We start from the raw sequence: 21750 nt of genomic DNA on the forward strand, positions 1-21750 counted from the left end.
CATCTTCTTTCTCAAGATGAAAGCTACATCAACTGTATTGAAAATGGTCCTCACATCCCTCACAAGGTAGCCACAGCTGCTACTGCAACAGTTGCTGTTGGACAGTCTATTCCCAAGCCAAGAGCAGAATGGACTATTGAAGACATGGAAGAAATCCACAAGGATAAGAGAGCCATGAACATTTTGTTTAATGGCTTAGATCAAGATATGTTTGACAATGTCATCAATTGCCAAACTGCAAAGGAAGTTTGGGATACTGTACAAATCATCTGTGAAGGTACTGAGCAGGTCAGAGAGAACAAGATGCAGCTTCTTATTCAACAGTATGAATATTTTCACTCTGAAGAAGGTGAATCATTAAATGATACCTTCAACAGGTTTCAGAAACTGTTGAATGGATTGAAGCTGTATGGTAGAGTGTACCAAGTCAAGGATTCCAACTTAAAATTTCTTAGGTCTCTGCCAAAGGTTGAGAAACTCTCAAGATTATAAGAGCTTCACACTTGAAAGATTATATGGAATTTTGAAGACTTATGAACTTGAAATGGAGCAGGATGAGCTGTTGGAAAAGGGAAAGAGAAAAGGAGGAACAGTTGCTCTTGTAGCTGACTGTGAGAAGATGGAAGCTAGGAATGAGGAAAAGACAATTCCAAGTCTCAAAGTTGGTACAAGCAAATCAGAATCAAGCAAGGGTAAAAAGCAAGTTGCTGAGGATGAACACAATTCCAGTCAGGATGAATCTGATGATATTGAAGAATATTTGGCCTTTCTGTCCAGGAGGTTTGCAAAGATGAAGTTCAGGAAAAACACAAAGTTCACTAAGCCAAACAAAAACATGGTGGATAAATCAAAGTTTAAATGTTACAACTGTGGCATTAGTGGACACTTTGCAAGTGAGTGTAGGAAGCCAAATTCTGAGAAAAAGAAATTTGAGCAAGTTGATTACAAAAAGAAGTATTTTGATTTGCTCAAACAAAAGGAAAGAGCATTTCTCACTCAAGATGATTGGGCAGCAGATGGGGCAAACGAAGATGATGATGTGGAATATGTCAACCTAGCCCTGATGGCTAATTCTGATGAAAATGAAACTAGTTCATCAAGCAACCAGGTAATTACTACTGATCTCTCTCAGCTTTCTAAACATGAATGCAATGAAGCCATAAATGATATGACCAATGAATTATATCATTTGCGTGTTTCCCTTAAATCACTAGCAAAAGAAAACACTAGGATCAAGGAGAATAATGTGTTTTTAAGTGATAGGAATGCTGTGTTAGAGGATCAGGTAACTGAGCTTGAAAAGATAAAACTTAAATGCCTGACTGTTGAGAGTGAACTAGCAGAAGCTGTTAAGAAAGTGGAAATTCTTTCTAAACAGTTAGAAAGTGAGCAAGAGGTAATCAAGGCCTGGAAAACATCTAGGGATGTCAGTGTTCAGATTGCAAAGGTCCAGGGAATTGAATCATTCTGTGAGGATGCCTGGAAGAAAAACAAAAAGAAGTTAGAATTAATTGATGGATTGTCAACGGATGTGGAATCAACGGATGATGAAAGTTATCCGTTGAAGGAAGAAAAGGAGCATCCGTTGAAGGCTCATCAATTAAAACAGGCAAGTTCTTTTAAAAATAAAAATCTAAATAAAAAGAATGATTCAACTCTCAAGAACTTTGTCAAAGAAGGAGCTAGCACATCCAGAGATGTTAGTAAGGTGAATATAGGACATATGACTTTAGATCAGCTAAAAGATCAACTTAAGTTGGTTGAGGATAAGAAGGAAACTAAAAGAAAATTTAAAAGAAATGGGAAGGTAGGGATTTAAACACAACAATTACACACCTGATAGGTATGCTCCTAGAAAAAGCTGTGTGCATTGTAAAAGTGTTAATAACCTATCTGATAATTGCAAATCTGTTAAAAATGCTCCCATGCCTTCAAATCCCTCCATACCTAACATGTCTATGTCATCTCTGCATGATATGCCTGTTATGTCTCACCAGAATCCCCATGCACATTTTGCAAACATGCCATACATTAACAATCCTTATTTTACTGCATTTAGTATGCCTCAAATGCCATACAGTATGCCTATGTGGAATAACATGCTTGCACAACATATGCCTTATCAAATTCAATCAAATGTGTTAAATGATTCTGTGACTAACCCTACACTTCAACCAACCACATCTGAGACCAAGGTTGACCCAAAGTTACCTAAGTCAAAAGATGCAGGAGGAATGAAGTCTAGGAAAAAGACTAACAAGGGTGGACCCAAGGAAACTTGGGTACCAAAATCAACTTGATTGATTTTGTTGTGTGCAGGGACAAAGAAGGAATCTATGGTACTTGGACAGTGGTTGTTCAAGACACATGACAGGAGATTTCACCCTGCTCACAGAGTTTAAGGAGAGAGCTGGCCCTAGCATAACCTTTGGAGATGACAGCAAAGGATTCACTATGGGATATGGCTTGATTTCAAGAGAAAATGTCATCATTGATGAAGTTGCATTGGTTGTTGGTCTCAAACACAATTTATTGAGCATCAGTCAACTATGTGATAGAGGGAATACTATTTCCTTCAATTCTGAAGCCTGTATTGTCACAAGTAAAAAGGACAATAAAGTGGTTCTAACTGGAGTTAGAAAAGGGAATGTGTACTTAGCTGATTTCAACTCTACAGATGCAGAATCCATTACTTGTCTTCTCAGCAAAGCAAGCCCAGTTGAAAGTTGGCTATGGCACAAGAAGCTGTCCCATTTGAATTTCAAGACAATGAATGATCTAGTCAAAAAGGACTTAGTTAGAGGAATGCCTCTAGTGGAATTCATAAGGGATGGACTGTGTGATGCTTGTCAGAAAGGAAAGCAAAAGAAAGTATCATTCAGTAAGAAGCTTGAATCTGCAATTGATGAACCACTGCAACTTCTACACATGGATCTTTTTGGACCAGTCAATGTATTGTCAATTTCAAGGAAAAGATACTTCCTAGTGATTGTAGATGATTTCTCAAAGTTTTCATGGGTTTATTTTCTTGGATCAAAGGATGAAGCTAGTGAAATCATCATCAATCATATCAAGCAAGTCAACAATCATCCTGATTTCAAAGTAAGGAATATTAGGAGTGACAATGGAACTGAGTTCAAGAATTCAACCATGAAGATGTTCTGTGAAGAAAATGGGATCATGCATGAGTTTTCAGCTCCAAGAACTCCACAACAAAATGGTGTGGTGGAAAGGAAGAACAGATCACTAATTGAAGCTGCAAGGACAATGCTTAAGGAGTCAAAACTCCCAACTTATTTTTGGGCTGAGGCTGTTAACTGTGCATGTTACACTCAGAATATTTCTCTAATCAATCAAGCAAAATGCATGACTCCCTATCAATTATTCAAGAGAAGAAAACCAACTTTAAACTTTCTACATGTCTTTGGTTGCAAATGCTACATCTTAAGGAATCAATCTGATCACAAAGGAAAGTTTGATGCAAAGGCTGATGAAGGAATATTTGTTGGTTATTCTGCTGGAAAATCATATAGGGTCTACAATCTAAGAACCAACATTGTCATGGAATCTGTACATGTTGTGTTTGATGATAAAAAGATTGATGGACTAACAGATGAGGGACATCATGAAGGACTCAAATTTGACAATATTGAAATATATTGTGATGATAGTGAAGATGAGAATGATGAAGAAGGCATCTCAAGAAGAAACCAGAGTCTGCCTTTGGATAATGCACAGAATGCTGCATCCGTTGAAAGTCATAATTCAGCTTCCGTTGAAAGAAGCAATGCAACATCCGTTGAAAGACAAAGTGCATCATCCGTTGAAGTTTATAACGAAGCATCCGTTGATCACAGTCTGTCAACGGATAATCAATTCACCTCATCAGTTGATAGAACTCCAAATACCTTTCAAAGGATCAGCAACTCAGGGGGAGTTTCAACAAATCAACATTCTATCTCACATCATGACAATACTGAGGCAACCTCATCAAGGGCTAATCTACCACCTCAAAGGAAATGGACCAAGAATCACCCTTTTGAACTGATCATTGGTGATGCTACATCAAAAGTACAAACTAGAAGGGCTACTCAAGATGAATGTCTGTATAGTAGCTTTCTATCACAGGAGGAACCTAAGCGAGTGGAAGAAGCTCTTTTAGATCCAGATTGGATTTTAGCAATGCAAGAGGAGCTAAACCAATTTGAGAGGAACAAAGTATGGAAGCTGGTACCCAAGTCAAAGAACAAGAGCTCTATTGACACAAAATGGGTATTCAGAAACAAGATGGATGAAAATGGCATTGTCATAAGGAATAAATCCAGATTGGTTGCCAAAGGCTATTCTCAACAAGAGGGAATAGATTTTGATGAAACATTTGCTCCAGTTGCCAGACTTGAAGCCATCAGAATCTTTCTAGCCTATGCAGCTAATGCCAATTTCAAAGTCTATCAGATGGATGTCAAGAGTGCATTTCTAAATGGGGAATTGGAGGAAGAAGTTTATGTAAGCCAACCTCCAGGTTTTGAAGATCCAAATTTTCCAAACCATGTGTATTATTTGTTGAAAGCACTCTATGGACTAAAGCAAGCACCTAGAGCCTGGTATGAGACTTTATCAAAGTTCCTTCTAGATAATCACTTCACAAGAGGTACTGTTGACAAAACGCTCTTTTTTAGAAATGTTAATGGCTCTAAGATACTTGTACAAATTTATGTACATGATATTATATTTGGATCTACAAATATGAAATGAGCATGATGGGAGAGCTAACTTACTTTCTTGGTTTACAAGTTAAACAAGTTAGTGGTGGAATTTTCATTAGTCAAACTAAATATATTTATGATCTTTTAAAGAAGTTTGACTTAATGGATTGTTCACCTGCAAAAACTCCCATGGCCACTGCCACCAAGCTTGAATTAAACAAGGCTGAAAAGTCTGTGGATATTACAAGTTATAGAGGCATGGTTGGCTCACTTTTATATTTAACTGCCAGTAGACCTGATATTATGTTTTCTACATGTCTCTGTGCTAGATTTCAAGCTGACCCTAAAGAATCTCACTTAGTGGCTATTAAAAGAATTTTCAGATATCTCAAGGGGACTCCAAATCTAGGAATTTGGTACCCTAGAGAGTCTGGTTTTGATCTAATTGGCTACCCAGATGCAGATTATGTAGGCTGCAAAATAGACAGGAAAAGCACAACAGGCACCTGTCAATTTCTAGGGAACAAGCTTGTATCATGGTTCAGCAAGAAGCAGAATTCTGTTTCCACATCAACAGCTGAAGCTGAGTACATTGCTACTGGTAGTTGCTGTGCACAAATACTATGGATGAGGAACCAATTATTTGACTATGGTATGACTGTTGACAAAATTCTAATATTTTGTGACAACACGAGTGTCATTGCCATTACTGAAAATCCAGTGCAGCACTCAAGAACCAAGCACATTGATATCAAGTACCACTTCATTAGGGAACATGTGATGAAAGGTACAGTGGAACTTCATTTTGTTCCAAGTGAAAAACAGATTGCAGACATATTTACCATGCCACTTGATGAATCAACATTCACAAGATTAGTAAGTGAGTTAGGTATGCTCAACTATTCATAATCTATGTCATCTATATAATCTGTCTTGTAGCCTGAAATGAATTTGCTGCAAGAACAAAGTTGGCTTTAATCAAGACTTATCCTGTCAACGGATATTCCCTATCCGTTGAAAGCCAAAATTGTTCTATCAACGGATATTCGTCATCCGTTGAAAGACAAATACATTTCTGGTAATTTTATCCTTCAACGGATAAAATGGTGTTGATTCATCAACGGATAACTATTTACCTTATCCGTTGATGTGTCACGTCAGTGAGTCACAGCCGTTGATTCTTTTACTCAACCGTTGATACAGATATACAGTGTTGTATGTATTTGTATTTATGGTAGTTTTCAGAATTTCTACAGTTTTATTTATTCCTGAACGGCTGTCACTTACTTAAAAGTATCATTTAATTATTTTATTTATGTTTTAATTCAAGAAAGTATAAAAGCCCAATTGAATTCTTATTTTCACTTTACGCTTTCTTGCAATTATCATTCTCTTTCTCTCTCAATTCTCAAGTTTTTCTCTGCAACCTCTACTCACAACAATGGCACCAGTAGTCAAAATTATGTCTCAAACAGGATTTGTTTATGAAAAGAATAATTTCATAGTCTTGGTTGAAAAGAATGAAGCCCATTCTGATTATCACAAGATGATGGACTTCATCAAGAATTGCAAAATGAGCTATGCAATGCTGGAAGCCCCAACCATCTACTGTGAAGTGATTGAGGAGATTTGGACAACTGCAGAGTTCAACTCCACAGATATGACTATTGCCTTCTCTCTCAAAGGTAAGGACTATTGCATTAATTGTGATGATATACAATCTTGATTTAAGTTGCCTGAGAATAATGCCATGACACCACATACTGATAAAGATGTCTCTGCAATGCTAGATTCCATAGGCTATGCTTTTGATTCTGCTAGTTTAGGTAGTATTAGAAGGAAAGGCCTTAGGAAAGAATGGAGTTTTCTTGGAGATGCCTTTATTAAGGTTTTCTCTGGGAAGATTAGCAATTTTGATGTTATCACTTCATCTCTTGTTAATATGCTCTATATGCTAGTTTCTGATAGGTACTTTAATTTTAGCAACTGTGTTATGCTAGAATTAGGTTCCAGATTAGGCAACAAAGCTAATAGACCACATAACATCTACTTTGCTAGATTCTTTATGTTATTGGCTAACCATGTTGCTGAAGGTTTGGTTATATCCAATGAGAATAATAAACTCAAATGCTGGGCACAAGAGAAAAGGGTCCTTGCAGACCTTTTGAGAATGAACCTCAACAGCCAGGTGCCATTGGTATACTTGCCAATCTTGAATGCACCACAGATAAGTGAGGTAAATACTTCTATAACTCCTACTATTTCCAACCCCAATGTTTCTTTGCCTTCTAGTGTGGCTATGGAACCTGTGTCTTTGTCCAAACAGGCTCCTACCAAAGCCACCAAATCTAAAGTTTCCAAAGTCAAGTCAAAGAAACCTACCTATGTTGTTTCTCAAAAGACAACAGTTGTAACAACTACCATAAACCCTGAAGGGAGTGAACAGGGTGTGAGTGGTGAGGGGAGGGGTGAACATCAAAAAGCCCCCCAGGATAAGGTGGGAGAGGTGAGTGGTACCCAAACCAGCCAAGCCATAGTCTCTCAAAAAGACTGTGGTGGTTCAAAAGGAGTCCAGCACATCCCTAGTTGCATCCTCCCAAAAGGATGTAACTATTGAAAATAGTCCCCAACCAGGGACACAGAATAAAAGAGGGAGGGACACTGAAGCCACACATTCACCATTTAAAGCCTTTTCAAGAAGAAGAAGGCCAAGACCCTAGTTTCCACACAAGGGACACACACAGCACAAATACATCCACCTGTATCTGTGCCTTCTCAAATTCAGCTTGATGTGATTCCAGCAAATGTGGAATCACAGCCCCATTCTCTCAATATAGAAACACATCATTCATCAAACTCTCCCACACCCTCTCTGGATGTGGATATAATATTCACATCAATTCCTGATTCTCCCTCATTAAAACTCAGGGAGGAGCCCCACTCAAAACCTGGTGATCATCATCTTTTAGATGATTTGTTGGATCATCAGCCAATTCTTTCGGATGTAGTTGCAGAATCTGTGTCACCACACCTAAAATCAATCCACACAGATTCAACAATTATGTCACTTTCTATCTCCACATCATTTCCTTCTTCAACGGATATCTCTCATCCGTTGACAAGTGGTTGTTCTTCAACGGATAAGCTTAACAGCAGTTATCCGTTGATACCATCAGTTTCTACTTCAACGGATACTCCCTATCCGTTGATGGCCTCTACACACTTAACAGAAACAATTCCAATTGTAGAGGACATGGAAACTGTACAATCACTTTTAGGTTTGAGGGAAGGGAGTGATTTTTTGAGTGAGAGGCTGGGTTGCTCCCAGGCAAAAGGAGAGGTTGAGAGTCACCAAATGCATGCTATTTCTTCCAGCATGGCAAAAGTAAGTGAGAGGAGTGCCACCTTAGAAGGTGAAGGTGAGGGTGTAAGGGTGTGTGTGAGCCAGGGGGAGCCCCTGATGCAAGAACAGAGAGAAATTGAAAGAAAGGCAGGTACAGAAGCTATAAGGGTGGATCCAGCCATTGCTAGTGAGTTAATGAAAGTGGATGATGCAGATAAGGAAAGACAATTTTAGCAACATTACAAAGCTGTCATTGATAACATTTCCTTGGATGCTGACACTTTTACTCACCCTGTTTCATCCTTTCAATTTTTGGCTGCTCAGGGCAATGTGGAGGCAGAACAGACACTACACATTATACACACTTCAGAATCTCTTCTCAGAGACAAAGCTGCTGTCAACAGGCTGCCTTCTCAAGCTGGTGAGCCATCTGAAGAATTTGGAATAAATTCTAATGATGATGACTCTAATTCTTTGAATGAGAGCGTGAACTTAGGGGGAGTAGAAGGCCCAAGTTCTGTTCCTGCTCTTCCTGAATGGGCACTGGCCAAATCACCAACACCAGGAGAATTTGGTGTCACTTTGGTCAGACAAGTCATGACAATTCAGAAGGCCTTTCAGGAGACTCAAGATGCTGGTACCAAGGCAATTCTTCAAGCTCATCTGGAATCTCTGCATCTCTTGCAGTTGCAGCATTACCAGCAAAATCTAAGTGTGGATGAGCTCAAGCAGGACATTGCTGATCTGAAATCCTACAATGCTGAGAAATTGGATTCAGTTATACCCTATGGTACTATGCAAGATTTGTTGGGGAGACTGAGGAAAGCATCTGATGCTGACAAGAGGCTGGCCAGATTGGAAGATAGGGTTCAAATCATTGAAGACCCTATGGTCACCATTCTTCAGAATCAACAAACTCAAACAAATCTACTCATGCAGCTGGCAAAAGCACAAGGCTTGACCCCTACCCTTGATGATAACAAAAAGGGGGAGAATAAAGGGGAAGGGGAAGGAGAGCCATCTACAACAGTTCAGATTTCTCAAGTGCTAGTTCCTGTCATCACAACTTCTCCACCAATTCAAGTCAAAGGAAAGCTAGATGGAATTGATCTAATCCAGATAGCAGCAGCTGAATTGCAAGTCAAAGAGCAAAGGAAGAAGATTGATGAAAAGATGCAACTAATATTTAGTTCTACAACTTCTCAATCACAGTCTGTAAAGCATAGCACAAAAGTGGAATCAATTATTATAGAACTCAAGCCAGTAGGGAGGCATAAGGATGGAGAAACTTCTTCCAAAGATCTGGAACCTATGGTTCTCAAGCCCAACAACAGCTTCAACAAGGACTCTACAAAGAACCCTCTAAGCCTTGCTCAAATGAAAGGAGTGGATTTTCCTCTTCCAAAGCCTGATGAAGACAAGCTTTTGGGTAGAAGTATCATAAAGCTCAAAGAGAACATTGATGAGGCTGTAAGGAGGAACATGGCTGTTATCTTTAGAGAGGGAAAGAGCATCTATGTGATGCAAGGACATCCCAAATTCTCAATAGCCAAGAGGGAAGAAACCAAGAGGTTGAAGGAAGAAGCCAAACAGCTAAAGGCTAACAAAAGAGCATAAACAAAGCTTGAAAAACAGCTAAAGTTAAGTCAGGCTGAAGAACAGAAAGAAATTGAAGACAAAGGTGAAGATAGAGCTATGGGGGACATGGTTGGTACTGAGATGGAGGAAAGAAGTAAGGAAGAATGGCAGAAAGGGAATAGAAAGAAGGACAATGCAAAGAGAAAGATGGTAGATGAGACTGAAGAAAACCAATCAATATCCAAACCACTACCCTCTATTCCTAAACCCATTGTGCCTGACCCCTTCATAAACATTCATGGTGAACCAATCATTCCTAAGGAGGAACCAATTGATTGGGACACCATCAAATTGCCCACCTTCCTAACCTCTTTTACACCATCAAAGAAGCAGAAAAGAAGAATCAAATCAACACCCCCAAAAAGCCTCAATCAAATTCACACAGAAGCCTAAGCCTAAACCTCAAACCTCTAAAGATGATTATGTTCACATCTGTGACATAAAAGAATTTTCATACATTGAACTCTATCTGGATGAGCTGGAGGATGTAAGGGGAATAGCTGCCTACAGACAGCTACCAGAAAGACTAGTGTTCAAATACAAAGGAGCTGGGGAAAGAACATGGCCTCTTCACAGAATTCTGAATGAAGGCTACTCTACCTTGATTAGAGTCTACTCAGCCATACAAAAGGATTCTGGCTTTACCAGGACTGCCAGGACTGAGATTCTCAACAATATTGCCAACATAAGGAAAACTTGGAGGGAGCCCAATGCCTTGCCTAGAACTTTACTCATTCAAGAGAGAGGTATTACAATTCGCAAATCACCTCATTGGTTGATGGAGTTCAGAGACAACAAAGGAGTCAGAAGATTTTTCAGAATTGAAGATCAGCTAAAGATTGCCAGTAATGAAACTCTCAAGGATATGCAATCTAAGTTAGATATCAATGAAGAAGATGAAGCTGAATTCTACAGACAACTTCAACTTCAAATAGAGGAGAATGACAGGAGGCTAGGAAAGAAAACCAGGGATCAAAGGAAAAGAAATTAATTTGCTCAGGCTAAAGGAGCACCCTTGGAAACAATGTATTTCTTCAATTTCATCTCAGCATATACACTTTTGTAGCACTTTTGAATTTCTGCTTTGTTACAGTTTATATATTTGTTAAGTGTTTTATTATCATCAAGCTAAACCCAAATTTATGCCTACAGTTCTAGTAGACATAAATAGGGGGAGATTGTTAGGAATATGTGTATTAGTTTGATGATAAGTTAAGCAAAACACTTAAGTAGAAATCCAGTGTTTGTAGCCTCAACGGATAAGACCATCTTGGCTATCCGTTGAAGGAATAGCCTTACTTAGCAATAAGTTTGGTATTGTAGCACATTTCACTATCTGGTTTCAAGCTATAATTCTTAGATGTTGTTAGGAAATAATCAGTCATGTTGACTACTAATGGATGTACAAATAGGAGGGCTAATTGTAAATATTTCATGCCTTGTAATTTTGTATAAGTGAAGAAGTGTCAACGGATATTGAAGACCTTCAACGGATAAGAAACAAAGCTTCAACGGATGTCTCTAATGCTTCAACGGATAATATCCATCAACGGATAAGTGCTTCAACGGATAAAGCTTCAACTGCTAGAGCATCAACGGATAAAGCCATCAACGGATGAAAGCTTCAACGGATGCTCAGTCTCATAGCAGTTGATAGTGACAGTTAACAAAGCTGACAGAGGCACATGGATTGACAGAGATGTGGTAGCCTATTTCAGGAACAGCAGAAAAAGCAGCCGTTTTTAGTCTGGTTCAAAATGGAAAGTCAACAGATAATTCCATATTACACTGGATAAAAATGGAATAGAAACAAGTGGAGAACTATTTTCTTATTGTACTTTATCTTTGTCTTCACTTGTAAACTTGGTGATATATAAACCAAGTAGTAGCTAGTAATTAGATGTGAATTTTCCCTGAGCTGTTTAGAAATATCAAGAGAGAAAATCATCTAGTTTGTACTAGGAAGCAGCTGTGATTTAATTTTGAATCACAGATTTTCTGAAATAACACATCTCTGGTGGAACAACAAATCCACCAGAAAAGTTTTTAAGTTCTTTGTGTTCATTACATTTGTGTTTGAATATATATCTGTCTGCATCAGCTCCAAGCAATTCACACATATTTGATCACTCAAACACTTAGCCTTAAAAACTGCTCAAAACTTGAAAAAGTTTTGAGATTTACATTCAACCCCCCTTCTATAAATCTCATTGTTAATCCACTGGGAATAACATGATTTATATATCTGTTGGTTCAATTGCTTATAAAGTTGCATAATACCTATGCTAGAGATAAGCAGTAGTTGTGTATACCCTTAGTATAGGGACCCAAAGGTGAAAACATTTTCTAAAACCGGGAGTCGAGGATCCCGAGTAGATTTTATATATATATATATATATTTATTTATATATATATGGTTATAGTTTTCAAAACTATTAATTGAATAAGGTTTATTCGATAACTTTATATTATATAATGAATATTATTTCGAATATTCATTCGAGGGCTTATGACTCAGCTTATTTTATTAATTGAATATTATTTGAATATTCATCCGAAGAATTATGACTCACTTTATATTATTTATTGAATATTATTTTGAATATTCATTCGAGGATTCATGACTCTGATTCTTTATATAATTATTATTCTTTATTTTATTAAAGAATAATGTGTCGATAATCAAACTTACTTTTGATTACTCAAATAAAGATATTACTCTTATAAGTATATCTTTGGTTATTTAATAGTCATTTCAAGTATAAGTTTTACAACATCTACTTCAATTATTTTTATAAAGATTATTCTTTATGGGAATATTATTTAAATAATAATATTCAGATATTTTATATATATTGGGACTGATTTAATTTATTAAATCAGCATCACTCCGAACATTCTTAAAAATATTTTGCGAGTCTTCAAAATGATTTTTAAAAGTTAGAGCAGATCCCAAAACTCATTTTTATATTTAAGATCCTCCTTTCGAAGGGGATTTAAATACTCGCTCAAAACTTGAGGGATCCGGCTCTGTGGTGTGTTTTAAATTCGCAACAAGGTTGCTGTCTTGATAAAAGAATTTTGATTACTTACCCAACACTCGGGAAGTAAAAATCTTGAAACAAGTTAATCCATTAACAGGCATCTCCTGGGAAATATCAGTGAGTTTTCCTTTCCAACTAGATACGACTTCTTGGTGGAGCCGTATCAACAAGTTTCTACTTGGGGAAAGGGGGGACGAGCTTTACGTTTCAGAGTCATGGATTTCATCTGAACTAGGAGTGGCGTAAGTGGTCGAGTGGCGCCGGCCCAACCTTATTATATTGGCCCAAAATGGCCTGGAAGTTCCGCTAAGACGGTCCATTCCTTGGGAGTCCAGTGTTCGGTTGACAAGTAAATCCGACAGGTTCTCCTCTACATGTAGAAAATGGTGGGGTTGTACTACTACGACTAATCATCGTAAGTGGTCTTCCTGGCGCGGCAAACTCCCGTAATGAGTTCATCATCCAATTGGATATTTCTGCAACACTACCCAGAGCACTTCGATAGAAAGGCTACGGTTGGGCGATTGTTGAGTGTTGGCAGCGTCAAGTTTTCAAAATGATGTTTGCATCAAATGAAGTATCTCGTAATTTCATTTTATTTTGATGATATTTTAAAGATTTAATCTATTCAAATCTGGTTTGTAGTCTCATCTATGTGATGAACTTTTGAAACTAATTATAACTTGAACGGTGGTAGTTCAAGTAGTATTTGGAAAAGATATAAGTATATTGGAGTATCTTGTAACTTCATCTTTTAAACTTATATCTAGTAAATGATTATCTTATGCATGACAAAGATTTTCAGAAAAACGTTGAGACAAGGTTAGATATATGAGATCACCTTGCAACGATAGTTTTATACAGTTATAAACTGGAACTCTGTGTATGTTATGCATGGAAGAGGACTTCCAAGATTTTGAAAAGTATATATGTATATATACTGAATATTTTGCGACTTCATCGCATTAAGGTATCAAACTTGGTTCATTTCTTTTGACCAAGACTTTCATGAGTACTATGAGAAGGCTCATATACTGTAAATCATTATACATATTATTTTGGTGGGCTTGCTGCTCACCCTTTCTTTCTTCTTTCATCACACAACAACAGATAGAAAAGATGAACAGGACCAAGCTCCCAATTCGCGAGCGGATAGGAAACGTTCCGCAGTTTCCTATAGGCGTTGATGTCACTGTAGCTGAGGTAGGAACTACCAATAGGCTAGGCTTCAACTTTTGATGTACCAGATTTATGTATATTTATGAATTGTAATAATGGCAAAGAAATGTAAATTTATTCAAAAACCCTTTTAAGGTGTTTTGGCATATATTGGTGGAATAAAACAACTTGTGATTATTTTTGGATATTCATTTCTGAGACTATAACTTGTGGTGTGTGTGTTTATTGTGGGGTCACAGTACAGAGTAGTTGATTATTTATTAAGATTGGGTGTTATTAAGGGAAATGGAACTCGTGACAACCCGGATCCCCGACCCCGGATTTGGGGGTGTTACACAAGGCCCATTTCTCTCGATATTTTTACAACCATCTCCTAGTCTAACTAGATTCCCTTGCCTTAAACAGATTCGCTCAGTTTAACTATCTGGTTAGTGGATCCAAACATTATCATTTGACTTTACATTGTCAATCTTGATAATTCTCGTTGAGAATAGTTGTTTAATGGTATCATGTCCTCATCATAGATGTGAGATATACCATTACATACACAACAATGTGATCTCCCAATTTACAAATTGATTACATAATATATGCATATTGAAGACACGTTTTCCTTGTCATTTAGGAATATCCTTATAAAATGGCTATTCAGCCTTTTAACTGCATATATTTATGCACCAGACTCGCATTCTATCATGAATGGAGCTAAGTTTAGGATTTCCAGGACACGACTGCTAAGTGTGAAATGTATTCTCTATTAAATTTTAAGTTCTTAAAGTCAAATATCTAATTTACATACTATATTAACATAGTACAATTAGATATCTTTCTTATTGCAGTCCAAGCTCATGAGCACATATCATACACCTTAAATCCCATTGCAATGACTTCCAAGTGACCAATTGTCATTGTACTCGTGCATCCACCCAGTTTACCAACTGTGTAGCCTATGCCTAATTTTGTACAATTTTAAAAAGTACAACAGACTTGCAATCCTTCTTGAGAGATCCTTGTTTATCTATGCTTGGATAAATATAAATCCATTCTACCTATAACAACTTTAGCTTCGTTGGTCTCTTCAAGATTCACAACACCAACATGTGACGTATAATTTAAGACTTTTAAAGTCACGAAGATTGTAATCTTCAAATCAAAACTTTTCAATCTCATCAAGATTTTCAGAGATGATCCTCTTGTCATTATTTCTCGTAATGATCAGATCACTCACATGCAATCAATTATGACTTGCATATCATGTGTAAATAACACATGCACACTTGTCAATTCTCTGATTTTGAATCAGTTTGACATCTCATATTGACATATTTCACATTTATGAAATAACTTTACTAGTTATTACTCAAGGCTTCCACTTGTTATTGATATTACCAGTTTTTAGCATCCCCAAAACCAGCAATTTCAGTTTGCATCATTACCGAGTTTAAGCATCCTTAAACTGGCAATCTTTATTCACACAGTAACCAATTTTGAGCGTCCTCAAAATGGCAACATTGTCATTTATTTGAAGCCATTGCTTATCACATCAATATCAAATTTAATATGCCATTATTTTGTGTCTATGTTGTTTCAATCAACATGATCACCGAAAATACAGACTTTCTACTCTTGCTTTATCTAGAGCAACCCCGAGGTTCACGTAAATAGATATTTCTCCAAATATCTATTTAGAAAGACCGTCTCAATGTTCATTGATGCACTTTTAAATTTCACAATATGATAATTTTAGTATCATCTTAATGAACCTTATTCTCAAAACTCAAGAATATTTCATAAATTATATAAGATCATCACTTTTGACTGTAATCTTTTATTATCAGTCTGAAATTTTACTTCCTTCAGACCCACATATATTTTCCTAATTGAAAATTCATTTGGGCGTTAATGCTTTTATCTCGTAAGAAGATCCATATATTTTTTAAACAAGAATCTGTCAAACAGCACCACTCTCTCTATTTCTTAACATCCTTTCCCCCACAAAGGACATAGAGAGAACATACACAATCCATTTTCTAGTACACGTGCTAGAAAATATTGATTTATTGACTTCTTAATAATAGTCAAACTTTATGTTGATATATTCACTGATCAAGGAATTATACGAGAAGCGCATTGCTTCTATTAAATTTACAGGTTTACCTTCAAGCAAATTATCAAGACATTCGGGACTAGCAATTACCTAAGTCTTTTGCTCTCTACAGGTTCATCCTCACATTCATCCAATAACTTGTAAGTTCATTTAGATGAATTTTAATTACAGGTCTACTAGGAACTACTAGATTATCGCATAAGCATTTCTAAACTCTGTAATAGTATTCTTACGAATCTCAAAAATTAGATTCATATATCGGATATTATTAGACTCAACCATTGTCTATGTATCCATCCAAAATATCTCAATTGATTTTGGATCTCATGCTACCAACAGAGGTATTGGTATCAAGTTTTGAGATACCCCCACGTTTCAATTATTTTCAAGAATGTTTCATTACATTCTACTATTCATAGAAAATTCAATAATTTTCTATTCTAGATACCCCCACAATTTTAATGTTTCACAGAATGTCAGAAAACATTCCAAAACTAATAGGAAATTTAATTATTTCCTTCTGTGGTATCAAGTTTAAGGAACGATTAGCCCTTCGTAACTAATATCCTCAAATTCAGTGACAGTCTGAGCTGATCACAATCGTTTTGCATCTCCCTCAGAGCACAACTCAAGCTAGCATCTACTCCATTTAATTAATGCGAGTAAGGTGCAACGACCTCATGAATATTCACGTTGCAAACAAAATTTTCCCAGTGATTATTCTTCATTAAATTTATTCACTACCATCTTAATTATCTGTATTAAGTTAGTTTTACCCTTGAGCTTATAGAGCACACATCTCTCTATTTAGCTTTAATATTGACTCGATTATGAGTACGGGTGACAAATGTTTTACTATCAAACCAGAAAGCAAACACATATCGTGTCACTACCTCTCATCTGAGCAGGTTTTACGTCATTTATTAAAACCTATAAGATTTTAATATCATGTTTAAATAACTTCCCGTAGTTCTTATCATTAGAAATTCAATTACCGAATTTCTCTATAATATTTACATGGTTCACACGAACCTACATTTCTGGCTCACTTACTGACACAACCAAAAGAGGCCCAAGGAAGAACATAAATCTTCAATAAACCGACATTCAGTGATCCTTGATCAACTGATGTGTTAGGGTTAACAATTTTTCGGATTCTCTCCGAAGTTCAGCATAAATAGCTGATATCAGTATTCGCCGTATTCAGTATCACATGGATCACTATAATAGGCTCGTGTGTCACTGCCGCAGCAGACCGACACCAACACGTGAAATTACTATTTGTCTGGAGGAAAATCCCAACCAGAAAAATATAATTTCTGTGCCGACCCATAACCTGTACTCCAGGCCCATTAGGTTTTTTAATGTGGAGAATCCCGAGCAATTGTATATCTGGTTCACTTCAGTTGCACAACTCGTCACATTGTTTAACAACAAACATATTACTTCCTAATATCTAGTGTAGCACAAGTGAGAATACTAGAACAAAATTTTCCAGTCAAACTATTGTTAACTAACGAGACACATTACATAATAAAACAACTTATGACTCCTTTAATAGCTTTCCAAAGTCTCCATATAGACTAAAAGCATTAATTAACAAATAAATTTATTAAAAATAAGATGTTTAGAACTACATAGTTTGCATCATGTTTATTATCACAAACCTCTGCTTGTAGTATATTTTCTTCAATTAAATAGATACGCGGTAAGACCTCTATTTATCCAGTATTATAAGTTTGTGATATAACTCCATTATTAAAGATTAAACAAGAATAATTAATACTTTCTCATCACTCAACAATGATTAAAAATTAATCACCAAATAATCAAGTTCCATCTTGAAGGGTCATATCTATGTAGCCATTTCATTTAATTGCATAGCAATATCATGTTATGAACTTGCAAACACGCATGGAAACTATAGCATATACGATTCGTGTATCAGTATTCTAATAATTCTGAAATCCATTCAAAATTAAGAAACTCTAGCTCATATATATTATCAATCACCATGCAAATTAAGAAAAACATAATAACCACCATAATTATTTAACAGGCGCGGCTTTTGAGGAGAAAAAGGGGGAAACAACTGCAACGTTTTGTATATACATATATATGTATACATATACTCCTACAGGAAGCTGAACCGCTGCCTGACACCCTGGAGAAAATGACAAAACACTGTGCACTTGTCACATTGGTACCTAGCAGCCCAAAAAAAGGGGGCCTAACCAAACACAACCCCGGGGACTTGTACCCAACAACACCCCGGGGCTAGGGGCCACAAATCAAAGAAAACATGCAAAAAATTTCCAGAGTTAAAGAATTCAAAGGGCCTAGCCAAACACAACCCCGGGGACTTGTACCCAACAACACCCCGGGGCTAGGGGCCCACAAATCAAAGAAAACATGCAAAAATTCCCCAAGTTACAGAATTCAAAGGACCTAACCAAACACAATCCCGAGGACTTGTACCCAACAACGCCCCGGGGCTAGGGGTCACAAGTCAAAGAAAACATGCAAAAATTCCCCAAGTTACAGAATTCAAAAGGCCTAACCAAACACAACCCCGGGGACTTGTACCCAAAAACACCCCGGGGCTAGGGGCCACAAATCAAAGAAGCATGCAAAAAAATTTCTAAGAGTCACGCATGTCATAACACAAACTCCGGAAAAGAAGACTACTCCCCGATCCGGGAGAACCCACATAAGGGAGTGGGAGGCAAATGATAGGCTATAAATAATCAAGCTCAAATAAAGTGAATCAAGAGCCCAGATAAAAAACACCTCAGGCCCAAACCGGGGTGGTCCCTGGGTCACGTGGCACAAGACAAAAATGTTAACTGTCTCATGTTACTAAAAATGGAACAATTGCATCTTAACCATCCATATGTAAGGATTCCAAGACAACACTGGTAGAAGAAGGACATCCGGGCCCCATAGTCCATCCAAACCGTCTTATCACTCACCAACCAAGAATGATCAAGGGCTAGGATAATGAGGTACAAACCCCTAAAACTTTAAATGTGGGAGCCTATAAAAGGACCCAAGAAAAGGGTTTTAGAGGTTAGAAATATTTTTGACTGCTACACACCTATACACACACCACTATACATATATTTGAATAGCTCCTTCTTCCCTCTTTTTCTTCTTCAAGAAACCCCATTGTTATTCTCACACCGGAGTTATCATGGGGACACAGCCCCCCCTCCGGTTCTGTTTTGTAAAGTCCCCTACGTAGCAGGTTAACCGCACATCATCCTCCACGTGGACAGGGCCCGAGCATACGTGAGAGAGGAGAAGACCCAGGAAGAAACAGAGTTATAATTGGTGCTAGAAGGAGGGGACGAACCTCCGGTGGTGTGGTGCCATTTCCAGTTACGTTATACAGCTTTAAAAATCATGAAAACCCCCTCCCAAGTAAGGACAATACCCTCACTCTCTTTACAACCCATTCTTTGTGTCTTTCGTTCCAATACAGTCACACACCTTGTTGTACTTGTGATATTTTTTCCTGTACTCTGTTCTGTAAAAATGGCCACAAGAAAGAGTAAAACATCGGCTTCGGGAACCATTCAGCCCACCGTTGTCCCGCCCAGGGATGGCAAGATGGATGAGATAGAAGAGGAGACCCCCATAACTCGTACTTCATCTCAACTCCAGCCCGAAGACCAGAGGATAACCATCGAGAAAGCGGCCCACAAGTAGGCAGAAGCTTCTGCGAACCCATGGGGAAACATGACCCCGAAGCAAATCCAAATAGCTGTGGACCTATGGAAAGAAAAAAATCACATGACCCCTATAACCCGTCCAGAAGACCAAGAGGAGCATTCCGAAGAATCTCGGGGCTCATTCTTGGACCAAATTGGTTAAACCAAGAGGGCATCAGAAGATGCCCGAGACAAAATCAAGAGAGCTGAACTCTGGGATCGTATCCGGAAGGAAGAACAGGACAAGGCTAAGGCTAACATTGAAAAAAGGATTCAGGAGGAGGAGGCGAAACAAAAAAAAGACACGCAGAGTTCATGTCTCCTCAGACTCCGAGCAAAAGAAAGAGTCTAAACAAGAGCAGATGGCCCGGGCTCTTAGGGATCTCAAAAGAAAAGTTGAGGGAGACGTGGAAGTCCGGGCGGCGGCCACGCCCTTTACCAAGAAACTGGAGTCCACCCCCATGGAACCCAGCCTTAAACACTTCAAGTTTGATTCTTTTGACGGACTTGCTGATCCCGAAGAGCATCTAAACTACTTTGAGCAGATCTTAAATATATACGATTACAACGACCTCACCAAGTGCCGTTTCTTTGCTTCAACATTAAAGGGAGGGGCACAGAAATGGTTCACCAGAATCTCCTCTCAGAGCATCGACTCCTGGAGAGACTTTCAGGAAATGTTTTTAAAGATATTTCGGGAGAACCGCATGAACGAGCTCCAGATGTGCCACTTAGAAACCATTCAACAAAGAAGCAGAGAAACATTGCCCAAATTCATCAAGAGGTTTCAAGAGGCATCCAACCAGCTCTCCAACCTCGAGGAGAAAGAAGCCGTCAATATTTTTTGGCAAAACCTTCACCCGGTTTCGTGCGAGGGCTACGTCAAAGACCTGATCCATAGAGAGCCCCAAACCCTCGCTTCTGCTTATGCGATGGCTTCAAAATTTATCAAGGAAAATAACTTCCTCACTTCCATGAAGATGAATAGGCGAATCTGGGATGATGATGAGTCCCCGGAGTGTCGTTCCTCCTACAGAAAAGAAAAGAGGTACAAGGCAGACAGGCAGACCAATTACGTACAGCAGTCTCAGGGAACCCCACCCCGGGACAACTACTTCAGACCTCAAAGGATTGAAAGGAAACCCAAGCCCAAGAGAGAGCCTATGCCAGAGCCCGAATGGACACCTCTCAACCGACCCCGGGCTGATATCTTAAGAGAGGTCAAAGGGAAACCTTTCTACTATCCTCCAAAGTCATTACTGGCACCTCCAGAAAATAGGGCGCGAGATAAACATTGTGGGTATCATGAGGATCATAGTCATACCACGGAAAACTGTTTCTCTTTCAAAATGTTTATTGAAGACCAGATCAAGAAGGGCAACATGAACCAGTATCCGCAAAGAAGACTTAGTGACAAAGATAAGGCCTCTAATAGCGGCAAGCACGTGATCGACATGATCTTCGGGGGAACCTCCTCTCCGCCCCAAGCCCAGACATGGACAGTGATGTCATGATGATCCAGTCCTTTGAAGATGAACCCATATATTTCTCTAACACTGATTACGAGGGCCTAGATCCCGAACACAACCAAGCCCTAGTCGTGACTCTCGACATCGCCGACAATGAGGTAAAAAGAATTTTAGTTGATAATGGCTCCTCGGCTAACATCATTTTTGAGCACACACTTAACATGATAAAATTGGGACACCTTCGTATGGACCAATGCCATGAAGACCCCCTCTACGGATTCGGAAATAATATGATCTTGATCCGCGGAATAATATATCTCCCCATGGTCTTTGGCACTGCACCCCAGCAAGTCTCTCATATTATGAAATTCTACGTGATAAGTGCTACATCCTCTTACAACATGATTTTGGGGAGGCCCAATATCACCAAGCTCCGGGCCATCCCTTCAACAATTCACCTAAAGTTATAATTTCCCACCCCGGGAGGCGTCGGAGAGCTTAAGGGGGACTGGGACATGTCCGGAAGATGCTATGGGCAGGCCCTAGTGATG

General features: G+C 38.3%; 1 protein-coding gene across 1 annotated transcript; it reads left to right on the forward strand.

Moving 5' to 3' along the window:
• The first annotated feature begins 19912 nt into the window (after positions 1-19912).
• LOC141660137 (uncharacterized) lies at positions 19913-21244 on the forward strand. The gene has a single exon (XM_074467099.1). The coding sequence runs from the start codon at positions 19913-19915 to the stop codon at positions 21242-21244; it is 1332 nt and encodes a 443-aa protein (XP_074323200.1).
• Positions 21245-21750: the final 506 nt, after the last annotated feature.

The sequence above is a fragment of the Apium graveolens genome, chromosome 5, assembly GCF_009905375.1.
Source record: "Apium graveolens cultivar Ventura chromosome 5, ASM990537v1, whole genome shotgun sequence".
Classification (NCBI taxonomy): Eukaryota; Viridiplantae; Streptophyta; class Magnoliopsida; order Apiales; family Apiaceae; genus Apium; species Apium graveolens.

Coding starts and splice junctions, on each gene's coding strand:
- LOC141660137 (XM_074467099.1), top strand. CDS start 19,913: ATGCCCGAGACAAAATCAAGAGAGCTGAACTCTGGGATCGTATCCGGA.